General features: G+C 54.1%; 1 protein-coding gene across 5 annotated transcripts; it reads right to left on the bottom strand.

Moving 5' to 3' along the window:
• Window positions 1–36: 36 nt before the first annotated feature.
• On the bottom strand, window positions 37–17,349 carry LOC116950450 (PWWP domain-containing protein 2A-like). 5 transcript variants are annotated; one of them, XM_076072958.1, is made up of 6 exons: window positions 17,236–17,349; window positions 16,954–17,017; window positions 15,238–15,371; window positions 9,575–10,964; window positions 8,962–9,159; window positions 37–8,111 (listed from the first exon to the last, which is right to left on the bottom strand). In XM_076072958.1, exons 3-6 carry the CDS (start codon window positions 15,369–15,371, stop codon window positions 8,016–8,018), a joined length of 1,818 nt encoding a protein of 605 aa, XP_075929073.1. In that variant the 5' UTR covers window positions 16,954–17,017; window positions 17,236–17,349; the 3' UTR covers window positions 37–8,015. The 5 variants fall into 5 exon arrangements, with proteins under 5 accessions (XP_075929073.1, XP_075929074.1, XP_032824091.1 ...); XM_076072959.1 differs by lacking the exon at window positions 17,236–17,349 and having other exon boundaries at window positions 16,954–17,134; XM_032968200.2 differs by lacking the exons at window positions 16,954–17,017; window positions 17,236–17,349 and having other exon boundaries at window positions 15,238–15,412.

Genomic DNA, 17,349 nt, shown 5'->3' with positions numbered 1-17,349 from the left:
CGCACATTTAGAAATAAGCAGACGCCTGGCCTTCACTCCGCGATGCATCAATACTTTATTGTTCACAGTAAATGGTAATGCATGTGATGAAAGCAATACTGTCCCCTACACGCTAAGCATAGTGGACCACAACTACGGGACGACATCTAGTATGAAGACGATATTATACAGTATTTACTATGGCCTCGCCACTCTCAAAACCACTCAAATCAAACGGCAATATAAAAAAGGGTGGGGGCAGATTCCATTGCAGTTGTGGGGTCATATACAAGTTGGGACATTCAAAACAAAAGGAAGAAATGCATTATACTTAAGCCACGTTTAGCATTGTTCCCTAAAGGCAATGCATTTCCGTTACTAGTTAGAAAATAATTTACACCGTTTCCGAGCAGTCTTCGGTTTAAAAAAATATATATGCACAAGGTAACTTCAAGTAAGACAACAGCTGAGTGTGATATTAACTGGAGCCGAAGAGACGTTTTACAACGTAAGCGACAGAGACAAAGAAATGCACCTACGTGGGAGTCTGCGTCGTGACGCTTTGTGCGATTTCACGAGCGGTGAGCGTCTCAACAAGGCAAGTCCCACGACCGCCAAACAACTTGGCTACCGGGGGGGGGCACGTGACGATTCAGAATAAAATAGATCATTTCCCTCAGACACGCATCGAGTCTTCTGTGTAAGAATCTATTGAGTACAATTTACACAAACGATATGCTCAAGTTCCATTTAGGCTAATGTAACAAAGAAAACTTTACTGTTGAGACAAAGTCGATAAAAAAAAGAATGATTATTGGATTAAATCGACACTCCGAATCGTGCCAATTCATAGAATTGTTGGAGAGTCGGGGGGGGGGGGGTGAATCGTTACATGGCCAGCGGTTTCCAATTCTACTGTTATCCCCGTTACCTTGCATTGTTTCTGTACATCAAAACCAATTCTCACACGCAAGTGCCGGGCCTTTATCGGTGGAGGCAGTGCAGCGCCCTACCGAGCCCACAGCTGTGTTTGGGTGATGGCCAATGGTCACCCAGGGCACACCGTTTACATAATGAGTGCGCTCAGCAAAAGAGAAATTCAAAAATATAATCTGTTCTAACTTCTACTACTGGCGCTAGGTACACGACGCGGCCGCTTTGTCTTTCAGCCCGGTCACGATTGGTCCTGGGGTGAGAAGCACTCGGACCGGACGCTCGACGTCTCGGGAGGATACTCCTGCGATCCGTCAGGAGTAGGTTTTACCGCGATCAAAGCGCCTCGCAATATTTCAAGAATGAAACGTGTCGCTTCTCAGACGCTGCAACCGCACCGATGCCAGTAACCAAGGTTCAGGATTACAAGGGGTGCATAGAAGTGGTGGCGGTGGCGTTAAGTTAAAAATAGAATCTGGGAAAGAGCCTCGGGCAAGTTGCTCTTTGTTTATTGTAAACGTCACTGGGGAAGGTGAAATGGGCCCCGGGCTTGAGGGAGGGGGACGCAGGTGGTGCGACTCGCACAGAGCTCAACCTGTCTGAACGCAATTCAAGTCGTACGACAGCCATATTTAGTTTTTTTACAGCCTTCAAGTGGCAAGGTTCAAGCCGTCTGCTGCAAAGTGAACTTCAGGGATGTTCTGGCATCACCAGCACAGACATCACATTCTTGCAAGTTCACTGCTGCCATGATGGTGGAGTTCACCTCATGACCAAAGCGTCTCATCCAGGATGCAGATTATTGCATAGATGGACGATTCAGTCCCCACGTTAAATCTACCAATTATCTGGAAGGCTCAACCGGGACAAACATTGAGCTGGCAGCCCCTCCCCTCTGTCAGCCCCACCCACTTAATCCACCAGCTCAGTGTGTTGCCTCTTTATGATGCCGGCCATGCCTACGACGTGCTATGCCCACCAAGGCCCCACCAAATGTTCAGGGTACGCACAAGGCCACGTTACTTTCTTCATCCCCTATCATGAATTGTGCACGAGGCCAAAATATTTAAAACCAGACAACATCGATTTTCACAAAGGCTGTCGTGGCCAAAATGTGACACATTGGTAGCTTTACCCTACTTACGCAAGCAACGCGAGTTCCTAACTCAATCACAAGTTAGGCTGAGAAACGAAATCTAGCCACAGAGAGACATGACCACTGCTTCCAAAGTGAGAAAATGCGGGAGCACATCACGATGGTGAACACAGCGCCAGGCGTTATGGCAATGATATAATCGTAATGCTACCAAGAACCACAAGTACAAGCCCAGTGATGTGGGGACCACTGAGCCGACACCATAGTTATACCAGGTTCTCGAGTGCAGCGAATCTAAGTGAAATACCAAATTATATATATTTTTGTACGGGAGATGAATTAACTAAGTGGCAGGGGCGAGGGTGGAACCATTGGAACACGACAGCACAGGGGTTTCTGAGAGTTAGACTGTCCTTGTATGGAAATTCAGCAGAAGTGTTTTTAGAGGTAGCAGCAGACCAGGAGAGAAGCGAGCTGGAGGAACCTACGCACTTATAGACAAGTTCCTGCGCAGACGTCAATGGCGTTGAAAGCGGAGGTCTAGGAGAAACAGAGTGATAGCGATCCACGGTCGATGGAGATAATTAATTTACTGACCACACGTAGGATAGCAGTGAAATGGCCTTGGGTGATAAACCAGATTGTACTGGGGCGTAGAGGGAGCGGTGCGTGGAGAGGTGTCAGTAAAATGTTTGCCATCATCAGCTCTGACTTACTACACAATACTACATAACATTTCAACTTAAAAAAATATTTTTTTTACAGAGTCTACAGCATTAGTGCGAAGCTCACAATCCCAGCTCAGTCGAGACGGGCCGCCATGTACCGGAGGTGCAGAGAAGCACACCTCCGTTGACGAGCAGCAAAAAAATTCATCCCATGCGGCATTGGATAAAATTAGAACAAAGACATATTGGACGCATGGAACACGTACGTGGGGGTGACGTGCATGTGTGGAGCCAGCAGCCACTAAATGTACGATATAAAAACCTACACGCCAATTGCTCTTTCGGATTTGGGACACCTATCACAGCGGGTTCGTGGAAACACATTCGGGATACGAGGGACGCCCAGAAAAGTAATGCCTTCTATTTCATAACAGGGCATGACAATCGAGTGGCAGCGCAAGGAGGGAACACTCTAGAGAGTACGTCCACGACAAAAGATGGACCGATGATATCAGGTCGTGTGAAGGTGCTCGGCGGTTTGTGCAGTGGTTAGCGCACCGCGTTACAAATCCAGCCACGCGAGTTCGATTCCCGCTCACGGCCAACACCAGTGACGAATATCTGAACTGGTCCTGGGCCTCCCCTAGGTCGACTCAGCCTCAAAAGAGTACCTGGTGCGGTGTGTAAAACATCGCCACTGGGGAGACAAAGGCACCCGGACGTGGTGCTGGCCACCCGCCCCCTTGTGTGCCATGCCGGCCTTCATAGGTGCTCGCGAACAGCACGTGCCCCAACAGTCTGTTTAGGCTACAAGGGGGGTCATTGTAACAACATCGAATTGAGAGATTGCGATGGCTTGGGGAGGCACTGCATCCAGCAGTGCACGGATCATGGCTGATGATGATGAAATCTATTTAAATTATGGAAAATGTGTCCTTAGTTTGTCTCATTTTGAAAGTTTAGTTTTTTACTCTCGGTCCACTGCAATGTGCTTGCACCAAAGTAGAACCAGGGCCAGCATTCCACCGTAGTTGAGGGATTCATCAGTGTCAAAACAATTTGTGAACAGCTGTGTTATTTACAAAATGTTGGCCCACAGGCAAACTTTAAAGGGCCAAACAGATGAACATCCTGCCGTGCCAGATATGGCTGTCTGGTGAATATACTGTCCACTGGTCTCTCATGTTCTCAGGCTCGTATGTGGTCTGAAATTGTCTTGCAGGAGGAAGACTTTTGCCAGAAAACAAATTTTATAGACATTCATAACATTGCTACCAGTGAATGGTACATTTTTGTATTGGTTCAGTGAAGGTTATTAAGAGACCCAAGCAGGCATTCTTTTTTACGTGTCCCTCATAGGTGACACCGTAGCTCGTTACTCAAAGCCGGTAGGTGAAGCCATGGTTTAATCCAAGAGGGGAGCAGAGGGGATCAGCTAAAGGGGGCAAAAGTCTTACTCGCAGACGTACATAGGATGCATAGCCAGACAGGGCAAACACTTGTCACAACCCCACGTAGCCACCACGGATCAAGAGCCACCACCACAAAAAACAACCACTACCTCCACCACCACAACACAAGCATCAACCACCACATCAGCCGACAGCAGCATGATAATACACACCACCACAAGCAGCTGCAGCACCACCACCAGCACTATCAGCAGCACCAGCACCACAAAGAGCACCAGCAGCAGCACCAGCTCACACTCAGGCTGCACAGCAGGAGGTTAACAAGAACCAGTATCGTGCAGTTCATCCTGCAATAGAACTTGGTTGTTCAAGGGGCCACTGCGCCCAATGGTCATGGAACCACGAGAGGTCCTGGAGTGATACACGCGAGTATTGGGCCGTGTCACCCTCATCGCATCGGTGGTCACGTGCACACAATGTCTCAACAACGGTAATCGTCTCCCGCCCTCCTAACAAAAACGGGCTTATTTGTTGTGACATTTGAATCATGGATTGACTCTTAAAACAGCCACAGGGAGCGTTTGCATTCATGTTTGAAGGAGGTTCGCCTCGTGCGTACGAACGCAAACGTTTAGTTACAAACAGCAGCGGTTGTAGTATGCCAACGTCATCCCCCTCCAAGTCTCTTCGCTCACAGCTCACACAGCACAGCTCGTAAACCCGTGGCCTCACACTCGCTACGCAGCCTGCACAGGCACCTGGACACCAGCCATCCCACATCATCACAGCGGGCGCGATGTACCATGAGCGACGCCACGCCATTAAAGCCAATGCAGGTGCAACTTTCCACAAACAAAACCAACCCCCACGCACCGCTGCTGCCTGTCGGTACAGCCGCGACATCTTCGTAAACCCATAAAGGCAGCAGCAACTGATGCGTCACACAATCTGGCAGATGGAGGTCACCGGGTGGCGCGGAGTCAGAGCGCCAAGCCAGCACCGCCGAGACCCCGGGTTTGAATTTCGGTTTGAGCCGCCCGCCCGTCACTAAACCGGGTTATTAAGCGTCGCAAGTTGATGGTCTCAGACTGGCCACCTGTGCCAGTACAAAAAATAACCCGAAAACCATCAAACTACATATTTTTGTCAATCAATTTATCATATTCCAGTTGTGAGAATTATAAATATTAGTTTACATGACGTGCTAAGAAGACTTGTTCCATTCCATATAAGATGACAGGGTGTGCTCTTGGTGTGGATAAAGAGGCGAATGAAGTTGTTTCATAAAGTTTGGGGCCACTCTCTAACACATGGCGGCACACTGCCGACTGTAAGACGGCACAGCACGAACGTAATCAGGGCGGAAAAAATGGAAAATCCGTGTAAACATAATGTGGCGAAGCATGTGTGCGCGAGGGGAAGTGCTGGGGCACATCAAGACGTGACCATACCGCTAGGAAGTAGGAGATGTCACCGGATTGCCACTCTCATCTCTCAACCTCGACACGGCTCGCGTCCAGCACGCCGTGCGGAGACCGGCGACGTCCCAGGAGGAGCGAGGCCGAGCGAGGCCGAGCGAGGCGACGCGGTGCGGACGCCGAGGTCAGCAGAGACAGATGGCGACGTGAGCACGGCAACGGTTTTTACGCCGTCACAGGGCGGAAGCAACACGACTCCGATAAGGCCTTAAAATGTGTACGAACATTCCATCAACCAATTACAATCCCTACGATGACGTTTTCTGCATGCCGAGCACAGCTTTGGATTGGGCTTTCCATGAGCGACGTAGACTCCCGCTTATTAAAACAAGATGCGAGCACGCCTGATTAAGCGTCGTCAATCGGCGTGCGGGCGAACGCACAGCAAAACAGCTCGCTGCCGCGCGGGCGAAACAAACTTGGGGCAGAGCAGCGTAAAGTTGCGGTACGGTACAGTTGCTCTGAAATTCAGAGCATCAGCATAGTACGGGAGCGCTCCGCGAAAACTGTGTAAAGCACCGGTGCTTCCAATGCCCCTGGTACGACCAGGCTTCCTCCAGCGGCAGCGTGTGCACTCGCGTGCGAATCAATCGGTGACGCACGCAGCCGCCAAATGGCGGCCGGATGAGTGAGGATGTTGCGTGGGGGTGGCTTGAAGCAGAGTCTACGGACTCTGCCACGCGACGACGCCACAACGACGCCACCACGACGTCACGTCACGACGACGTCACGTCACGACGACGCCACGCGACGCCATCACGACGATGACGTCACGTCACGACGACGCCACGCGACGGCACCACGACGATGACGTCACGTCACGACGACGCCACGCGACGCCACCACGACGATGACGTCACGACGACGCCACGCGACGCCACCACGACGATGACGTCACGTCACGACGATGCCACGCGATGCCACCACGACGATGACGTCACGTCACGACAATGCCACGCGACGCCAGGCGATGACGCCAGGCGACGATGCAACGACGTCACGCCGCGACGATGACGCCACGCCGTGATGACGCCAGGCGACGACGACGCCACGCGCCGACATCACGATGACAATGCCAGGCTGCGACGACGACGACGACGCCACGTGGCCGTCAGGTACGCGGATGAGGTGTCGCCGCGTAACTTCGACCGAGAGAATTTAAATGGAAAAGAGGCAGCATCTGAACACCCCCAGGAATGTCATAGCACCAATTCGTTAAACGCATCGTCAGCAGGACCTTGCCGACGAAAGATGCTGGCTAGGCGGATTCAGTTGGCCAGGGGGAGTGGCGGGGGGACAAGGTGGCCGCTCGTGATGGTGCGCTGCCATGGCGACGCTCGCGTCAAGTGCCCCCCCCTCCCCCCTGAGACAGAGTTAACGAAACAAAACAACAAAACGTGTAAACGACGCCAGGGCATGCGGCACCACAGCCTGCAGCACACCTAAGCTGCCCCGTCACTCTGAAATGTCAGGACGCCCAGCAGCAGCATCACGTTCAGGCCACTGCCCAAAATATCACGCGTCTACTACGACGTGATTTGATTTCATGATAGCTCAAACCAAATGATTCTGTTTAAATTACTTCATGAATAGTAACAAATTTTGGTTTCTTCCATAGGTGCAGAAACAAATAGGTGGTGGGTTGGGGTCAGCGGCTTGAGTCGGGCAAGACGTGGTTGGCGGTAGTGGAGACACAGTGACCCTCAGGGTCGCCGATACAATCCACATCGAACGGGGCGGCGATGATTAAGTGTCGACCCCAATTCCGATCCACACGCACGACCAAATCCTTGTCTAAGCCAGGGCTTCTCAACTGCTTTAGCACCAAGGACCCCTGAGAGGGGGATACACACTCAGTGTTGGCTGTGTGGAGTCATATTTGCAGAATTATGTAACGTGTCTAAGGCTGTATCACTGGCTATTGTCTGAACGATAAAGTGAAGGGGAGTGGCAACTGACATGTGGATCCAGTGAGACTGCATCTCCGTTTCTTTCATGAAACCCCGAATGTGAACCCCCTTTGGATTTTCATGTGCATCCCAATAAAGCTCTCGGCCTGTCTTATCTGTCCCCTTCCCCTCCACCCCAACGGGTCTACGGACCCCTATAGTTGAGAAGCCTTGGTCCTAAGCGATTCGCACACAGTCACAGGCAACGCACCCACCTCCTTCCCCGCCCCGGTAACCTTATTAAAAGAATCTCTGCATATCCACCGCGTGTTGAAGGACGCAAAGCTACAGGGGTTCCATGACGCTGATGCAACGCACGCAGCGGGATCACCGAGAAGGAAGCAGGGGGCGACATTCATAGGAGCGTAAGGTGGCGGCGGTGCCGACGCCAGTGGCGCAGCTGGAAAGCGGTACCCACCTCTCGCAGAGGGGCAGCGTCCCTGAGGGGCAGAGCCTGTGCATTGACAGCAGCTGTGGCGGAGCGTGGCGGAGTGTGGCGTTCATCTGGGAGGACGCGACGCGGGGAACGGCCTGGCTCCGCGCGAGCCGCGCAGCGAGCCGGCAAGCAGGCCGCAGCGCGACACTCCCGCTGCCGTCTGCAAGGCAACAGTTTAGCGTTACGAGCGCCTGACCAGCCGCGTTGTGGCCAAAACCCGGACGCAAGTGGCCCAGTGGCGGATGCGGCTATTTCTCCTGTAGTCAGGGAGTCCAGCGATTGGCCTGAGCTTGCTTCAAAAGACGGCGCACGCATGGGGAGGAAGCGGGCTCAGAGTGTGCCTCTTGCGATAGTGGCGTTATGTAAAGTGCACTGGCATGCACGCAGACCCACGCATTAGCAAAACGGCTCGCACAGATATCCCATTTAGGCACACTGAGTGTTGCTGTTCGCGAGCGCCAATCAATGCCGGCACAGCCTATGAGGGGTCAGTGTGGCCAGAACCATGCCCCGACGCCTTTTTTCTCCTTAGTGCAATGTACAGACACCACGCCGGATACTCATTTAAGGATCAGTTGACCTTGTCAAGGGGCCACTGAAGCTAGCCTCCATCTTGGAATTAAACCCAGGTAGCCGGATTCGTAGCGCAGTGCTCGAACCACTGCCACCAACACGCGCACACAATGCAGTCTCAAATTGTGTGCACCCAGCAGCAGAGGCGCACGTGCACGGGATGTGCAAGCGAGGGCAAACGCGGGCACGCACAGGCAAGCACCGACGGCGCACACGGGCAAGCCACGGCACGGACGGGCAAGCGCAGCATGTACAGCAGGCACGCATGCGAGCACAGGCAAGCGTCGGCCACGGAGCAACGAGAGCCGTGAGCTGCCAATTTCCCGAGGGCCACGCGCGACCGACGGCGCCACCCACCTGCCCGCGCAGCCGCAGCGGCCAGTGCCACCGCCACCACACCTCCCCTACGTCTCAAACTGCGTGAGCAGCTTGCGCACCTCCGGCGTGAGGCGCCGGGACGCCTCGGCCGCCTCCGAGACGGCGCGCCGGTAGCCGTTGCTCTTCTTGCGGCGGCTGTAGCGCGCCTCGAAGTTCTCCATGAAGGGCACCGCCTGGGAGAGCGGCAGGAAGGACGTGGTCGTGGAGCCGAACCACGCCATCTTCGCCTCCTGGCTCAGCACCAGGCCGCTCTCCTCCTGTGCGCGAGCGTGGGCACGGGCAGGCATGCACGCGTTAGGCTTGAAACGATTCTGAGGTCGCAGCGGTCAGCTGGCACCGCTGACATTGGTTTAGAATCCAGGCAGTCGTCTGTGATTAAACCGGATTCTCAAGTGGAGCGACCCCCATGGTACATCAATCCCTAAACTGGCTCCGAGATCAACATGAGGATTGCACTCACCATCTTCCAGTTTTTTCACGAAATTGATCCAGCCCACCTCTTCCTCTCTCATATCAGTCTACTCTCCACCACACAAACTGCTTTCCTTTTTTTCGCAGACAATTATTTAAAAAAAATGCCCCATGTTTATGGACAGCATCTAGATACACAGTTGCATTCGGACGCTACAGACATTCACAATGTATTGTAATGTATTGTAATCGGCATCGCACCTGGACGCTGACGCTGACACTGCGGACCTGCGCCGGCCACCACGGACAGCCGTGCAGCTTGGCCCACACGATGTCGCCCACGCACACCACCTTGCCCTGCGGCGTCACGCAGCGCGTCACGCTCTTCTTGTGCACGCGCGCTGCCCTCGCGCGCCGCCGCCGCCCACCGTGCCGCACCGGCCACGAGCCCCCGTCGGGCCCGTTGGCGTCGACACCGCACGTCGCCGGCACCGCGGCCGGCGCTGCCGTCCCTGGCGGCATCGCCGGCGATGGCGCCGGCGATGCCCCCGGCGACGCCGCCGGCGACGCCGCCATGACAACTTCCGGTCCGACGCAGGCACCGTGAGCGGTACTCGTGCTGGATCGCGACGTTGGGGAACCCGAAGAGCTCGCGCCGCTTGCGCTGTCGCCCAGCTGAGCGGTTGCGGCGGCCTCCTCCTCCTGCTTACAACAGCTCTTCACGTGGTGGTCCCTCACCGCCCTGTGCGGCGCGGTCCTCACGCCGGCCCTGGCGGCAGAGCCCTGGGACGAGACGACGCTGGCGCCATCGCTGTCGGTGTCGGCACGGCAGCCGTTCTCCCGGGCGCCGTCCGGCCTCAGGGTCCTGGTCCCGGCGCGGGACTCCGCGCAGTGCCGCCGCGTTCTCCTCTTGCCCTTGCCCTTGGACTGGCGCAGCGCGTCCCGTGCCCTCGCCTGCTCTAGCTTGTCGGCCGGGAGGCAGCGCCGCGAGCCGAGGGCCCTGGCAGCGTGGCCGACGCGCGCGGGGACCCTGAGGGCCCGGCTCCTGCCGAACACAGTCTGCCGGGGGGGCACGCCGAGGACGCAGCCCTGCGACGACGCCGACGGGCGGCCGCCTCCGGCCTCCGGGCTCCCGTCCCTCCTGTCGCAGGGCGAGCCATCCGCCCTCCTCTTCCTGCCGCCGCCATCCCCCGGGAAGCGTAATGACGGCACGGTGGCGCCGGCGCCGGCCCCGTCGCGGCTCACTACGCGCTGGCACCGCTCGCACAGCACGCGGCGGGGGCGCAGCCCCTCGGTGCTCTCGGGTTCCGCGCCGCTGCCGTCTCTGCTGCCGCCAGCGCCACGTTTGGCGCGCTTTATGGTCCGCGGCGGAGGCTGCGGCACGCACTGGTTGTAGGTGTGGCGGATGAGCAACGGCGGGGGGTACGGGGCGCCCTTGGAGTAGAGCGGGAAAAAGGCGCCGCCGTTCTCGCACTCGGTCTTCACCACGGGCGGCGCCGGCGCCACCTTGCCGTTGTTCTCGGGGTGCAACAGCTGCAGCGGCGGCGGCTTCAGGTCAAGCTGCGCGTGAAGGTTCTCCTGCTCGCCGGGGTAGGCATTGTGCGGCTCCCTCTTGGGGAACACCGACACGGGCATCCCACGCAGCCCCGTCCTGCAAACCAGCAGCAGCAACAGCAGGAAAGTGCATTACATTCCCACACCTGAGGCTGTAGTAATAATTCACCATCTCCTCTGCAATTCGATGAAGTGTCATAATTAAGTGAAAAAAGAGATTGGATTCAGGAATAGACTCGTTTTTTTTGTCCCAAGTTTACTTGCTTTGTCGCATTTATCTTTGGTTCCGTCGAATTTGCAACGTTTGGTTTGCATCATTCTCCGCCGTAAGGTTTTCACATAATTGATATCGATGGTAAATAATCAACTCTTCCGCGCCCAATATTATACATGTATCGAGAAGGTAAGAACGGACTTAAGTTGATGAATCAATCCACCGTTACTCCCTTACTATGCAGGCCGCATAATGACCAAGACGGGGGGCACCAACGCTTACCGATCCATCAGGGGCCTCCACATATCACCACCCTTCTTCTTAAAACATCGCTGTCTAAAGAGAAACGGCTTAAAATACAACCTGGATTCACGATGCCCCTAAATGCAACCGCACCTCAAGAGGATGTGCAAAATGGGAACATCAGGATAATTTGAAGAGGGATTTTCTTCGTGATGGTTCTTCAATGGGGAGAGTGAGGGGTGGGAGGCTTCAAGGCAGAGAAGGAAAGGAGACAACAGGATGGTAAGGTGTGGATAGACACTTCAAAAGAAACAAATTATTTGGTGAAAATAAACAAAAAATAAAAACAGGATGCAAGTCTTAGAAACACTACAAATTTCAACATGGACGAAAATTTCTGCAGGGCTGAATTGCATTGGAAAGTTCCCACGCGTGCCCTGCGGCAGGTGCCACTAAATCGTGTGCGGCTGTTCCACCAACGCACACAGAGGTTAGAGCATTGGGGCTGTGTCAGCGTTGTAAATGATGTGAAAGTAATGAGAATCGGGGTGTTTTTAAATTTAATCACAAAGTGCTTTATTTCACATTTTGTAGATGTTCGCCCTTTTAGGGGAACACGGCCTTCGGCACTGGCAGAAGAGTGACCTCGTCCAGAGGTGCTGTGACGGCACGCGACGCGGACAAGTGCCCCAAGTAGCAGTGCCACTCGCGCCAGTGTCAGCAGCATGATGATCCTACAACCGCAGAGATTACAAACTATACATGGTTTACAACATACAATGCGATGTGGATTTTGAAAGCATCTCAAGACTCTGCAAAAATACGAGCACGTGGGCATCAAGAGGACGTTTTGTGGGATCGCCCCCCCCCCCCCTGACACAGCCTTTGGCCATCTCACAACCTCGGCCAGGTACAAGGGGATCATCTTACTACTGACAATCTTCTTTTAAGAAATCAATAACAGTATGCAATCATCTTTCAATAGTCTCAATAATGTCGTGACAATCAATTGAAAATTTTGTATTTAGCCATCCATCAATAGGAGTGTGTCAGCAATCAGAAGCAACAAATCACTCAATAAAATGGTTTTGCCCATGCTATTGCTCAAGTCATGTCCCCTCAAACAACAAATGTGCATTTTCGGGAGCGTATTTTTTGGCATATATCTTTGATATGATGTGCATCATATAGGCGAAATGACAAAGATTGTTTTTTATAAGTCAAAATGCTTATGATTACAGCAGGGAGACAAGCTAGGGTGTACGAAGTTACAGGGCAGAGAGAGAAAGGCTACAGGAGTATGGGTAAAGGTGCATTCCTCAATGAAGACTCTTTAAAAAAGGACAGTTCCAGGCAGAGATGTCTTGTGAAGGGATTTGAGCTCGGGGTGAGTGGGCAGTGCAGAGCCAGGTAGAGAACTATATTGGTTGGGCTATAAAACAATCCGATGTGTTTTTGGGTTGTACCACATGTTGTCGAGGCGCCATACCATGGCTCGCCAGAAGGCAGTACACCAAGTGCACTAATCGCCATCCGTTTCCATCTGTAATGGAAAAGAGTGTTGCTTCCTCGTACGTGTAGGTATTCTCCGGGTGCTCCGGTTTCCTCCCACATGTACAAACACTCATGAATTAGCCGAAAACATCTTAACATCTCAACCCAATGTAGCAGAACGCGCCTGAAAAAGTCCTACGAATCAATCTGGCTTTCCTAGGTAAGTAAAATAAGTAAAGTTTCACTCCACGTGCCAGGAGCTGAAAAGAAGCACGATTTCTAACAACGCACGACACAAACCGAAAACACACCAGAGCTAGCGACATCTGAGAGGCAACCTCTTAAGAGCGTAGCTTTGACTGCAGGCTCCGACAGATGGCCTTGGTTGCTAGAGCAGAGCACGGGGAAGGGGAATGAGACAGAGCGGGAGATAGGCGGGGCGAGTTCACTGCCTGTGTACACGTGTGCGATGGGCCTAGGCTGTTAAGTGAATTTCGTTGACCGGTAGAAGGCGGGTCGAACAGCAATGAATAATTTACAAATTGGTAAACGACCAGATGAATAATTAATGGGAGGCGCAAACAGTTGCGTTGGGGTCCCTGCCTACGACCAGCTGAGCAGCCTCCTGTGCCAGGGCACCACGCCCTTCCAGGCTCAGGATCTGCCCACGCCCCACAGACAACAAAAGTCTCTCGCATCAAAGGCCAATCTGTTCAACCTGCCACGACTGTAAAAGGCAGTCACGTTTCAATACAGTACAACCGAGTTCAGCATGGCTTTTGCTGGGTGTGAAATTATGTGAACAGATTCTCAACGATTTCTGCAAATGAGAAACTCGACGGACAGAAAAACAGTGCAGTCTGAGGCGCCGAGGCCGATTTCTGGACAGCAAAAGGTGCCGATGGTGGCCGTGGGATCGGACCTCCTCTCTTTGACATGTCTCGTGACATCACCACACTGTGAATAATGCCTTGTCAAATGTACGACCATATCGTTTGGGCTGGTATACGGTAAACCGGTAACCGTTTTCAGAAGCTATTCTCCTGGGAGTTTAATAGTGAAGGGAATCAAGAGGACATACAAACGGCACCGCATCCAGAGTTACCGCGTGCGTGGTACGTTTACCCACGTGTCTCAGTTGAAAGGTAAAGGTGGAACCCTACAAATGCTCGCTCGCTTGCGTGCTCACGCCACTGCTCGCAGAAGCTCCTCCAATAGAGGGAGCTATCGTAGGTATGTGGTCTACTCTTCACGGTGAGCAGACCTGCACGATCGACTATGGTACACCGATGTCTGCTGCGAGGTGAACACGTGGCTGGGGGGGGGGGCGTTCATCAACGTGCGGCGTCGTATTTAGCTGCCGCGCCGGGAGATGGAATCGAAAACCAGCGGTTATCGTGAGCGATCACCCCAATCAGCATCATCATCACCACCACCTACCCTTTGACAATCAACAGCAGAATTTTCACCAGAATTATTAATACAGCATACCCACTATTTGGTTCTTTCGGTGAAGTCACGTAGGTAGAAATAAAATAAAACAAATCAAGACGTTTCGATCGCAACACAAGCAATCTTCATCAGGTGGAACAACCACAGCAAGAAAAAATGCTGAAGTAGGCGAGAGCATACCCAATTAATAATTGTCACCACCACCATTAGCACTACCATCATCACTACCATAATTACTACCAGCATTATCACCTCCACGATCACCGCTATGATCACCACCACCGCCATAACCATCAGTAACTTCACAATTGCCATAATAATAGCCATCACCTACCCCACCATCATCACAGCCGTAATGAATACCATTAGAACTATCGCCGTTACCACCCACTGCAATCATTACCACCGTGCCAATCGCCACAACCATAGGCAACACAATCACACAAATCTCCACTGCGGTAATCATTAGCATCACAACGATAATCACCATCACTAACGCCAGCGTCCGATGCAAATGCTCAAATATTGAACTGGTTGAAACCTACTACATGTTTGTAAATCTTGCGAGACAGCCAGACTGTTTACCTCTTCTCACCATCACGAGGCGTCTCTACCACCCCACCACCAACTCACGCATCCCTTTAAACCGCCTAATCAGCAGCTTCTCCACTACAAAGCCACAAAACTGACTTATCTGTTAATTGCATTTTTTTTAAATGCGCATCCAAAGTAATGCGAAAACCTCTCGTCATTGGCGACACCCGGGGCGCTAGGGAGGTGGTGGCGGGCAGGGGAGTGGGGGACAGGGGGGGCCGGACCGGCCGCGACCCCCAATGGACGCGCTCGGAAACCGGTAGGGAATCCAGACGAGACCGAGGTTTGGGCCTCTCCACCGCGGGCCTCGGTCTCCGCGCGCGGACGGGCGAGCCAAGCGGGCGCGACGGCGAGCGAGTGCGGGGCTCCTCACCGCCCCGACACGTCCATGAGCACGCCCGAGAAGTCGCGCTCGCCGACGCTCAGCGAAACGAGCAGGACGCCGCCAGACGCCTCCTCGACCCGCACCACGAGCTCCGAGCCCGCGCGGCACTCGGGCGCCGCCATCTTAGGCGGGGAGGGGGGGGGACAAGAGGGGAGGGGTGGAGGGGGTGGGCGATTGGTGGCGGAAGGGGGGGGGCACGAGGGGAATTTTGGGGGAGGGCGCGACGAGGGTGGGGGGGGGGGGAGAAGTGGGGGAGGAGGGTGGGGGGGGAAAGAAGTGGGGGAGGAGGGTGGGGTCGAAGGGAATGTTGGGGGGGAGTGAGGGCAGAGGGGGGGGGGGTTAGTGGGGGCAGAGGGGGGGGAGTGGGGGCAGAGGGAGGGGGGGGGATTGGGGGCAGAGGGGGGGGGCAGAGGGGGCAGAGGGGGGGGGGCAGAGGGCGGGGGGAGTGGGGGCAGGGGGGGCAGAGGGCGGGGGTAGGGGGGCAGAGGGCGGGGGGAGGGGGGCAGAGGGCGGGGGCAGGGGGGGCAGAGGGGGGGTTAGTGGGGGCAGAGGGGGCAGGGGGGTTGGGGCAGAGGGAATGTGGGTGAGAGGAGATGGGGGCTGAGAAGGGATGAATGCGGGAAGGACGGGAGGGAGAGGATTAGAGGGGAGATGGTGGGAGACGGGGCAGGCAAGTGAGGGCAGAGAGAACGTGGAAGAGTCCCACGAAAGAGGACAATGGGCTGGAGGAGTGTGGAGAGAACGGGGGTGAGGGGGAGAGTGGGGAATTCACAGTTGCTGGTCACGAATTGTGTCCAATTGGCAGGGTGTGGGAGGTGTTTGTTGAGGTTTGTTGTGGGCAGGGACTGCGTGTGGGGGTGTGAGGCGTGGGTGGTGGTGATGGTGTGAGTCAGTTGTGTCGGTGGCAGGCAGAAGGGGATGGTGTGTGTGCTGTGTGTTATGTTAGGTGGGGACTGTTTGGGTGGAACGTGGGTGAACGTGACGTGTGTGTGAGGAGTTTAATGTGGTTGTAACATGGATGATATCCGTGTGCATGTGTGTGGACTGGTGTTTGGTTAAAAGGTGTGACAGTATCTGTGGTTGTGGTGGCAGCTTGGATGATTGGGTTCGTGTGGTAACTGATAGTATCAGGATGTATGGTGTACCTCTTGAATACGTGTATTATGGTATGTGTGTTGGATTAAATGCATGATATGAGCTTGAATGATTGTGTTGAAGAATGTTGGTGTGTGGGTGTGGCTCGATTCGAGATTGGGTTTGGTGTATGAGATGCGTGATGTGGTGCGAGTTTCGGTAACTGGGTGTTTGTAGTGGTGTGTGAGTTGTGTGTTTGGAGGAGGTTCGTGAAGGAGGCTACTGGGCAAAGTTGTAGGCAGGCAGTCGCCTTCCAACAACAACTGATAGCGGGGTAACCACGCTCACCACAACGAGCGGAGTGCCGGGCGGCTAACACACAGCAAGTTGGCATCGTAGGTGGCACAAGTTGTTGCATCTGTCAGTCATCTCTGTCAGTAAACCCATGGCACCTGGGTCTGTCCCGTGACCTCCTGCCAGCGAGCCTTTGACACTTCGAGTGGCCTCAGAGTGCACCTAGCCTGGCACTAGCGCCGTGATGACGGCACCGTCACTTCGTGGCGAATGACGGCTGTTGTGTAAAAAACTGGGTCTGTGTGTGGTTTGTAATGTTGTGGTGTGTGTGCCTACCTTATTACCGACCAATTCAGACCTTGTTGGTCACCCCGTGCCCTTATAAACATAAACGTCCATCCTACAAAGTCCCGTCACAAGGGAGAAACACACACAGACAAAAACAAATTCCCCGCATTAAAACGGCTGCACGCCGCAAGGACCTGAAAACTCAATTTCCCTGTACAATAACACGGGGTAAACCGTCCGAGTTGACAGCTGTGTTGTGTGTGTGTGTAGACTGGTGTGTTTATTTGTTGCGTGCGAGGGGGCGGTGTGTGGGCAGCATGTAACCCGCACCCATCAGCAGCGATGCCGCTCACGAATGCCCATACAGGGAGAGGGGAGCTCCACGCCCTGTACGCAACCCCATCGCGGTTGCCATCTTACTACTTCTCAGCTGACTACTTCCCC

This window comes from Petromyzon marinus, chromosome 39 (genome assembly GCF_048934315.1).
Source record: "Petromyzon marinus isolate PM22_M1 ecotype Great Lakes invasive population chromosome 39, UKy_Petmar_22M1.pri1.0, whole genome shotgun sequence".
NCBI classification, from domain to species: Eukaryota; Metazoa; Chordata; class Hyperoartia; order Petromyzontiformes; family Petromyzontidae; genus Petromyzon; species Petromyzon marinus.
This window is presented reverse-complemented; position numbering and strand designations above follow the sequence as displayed.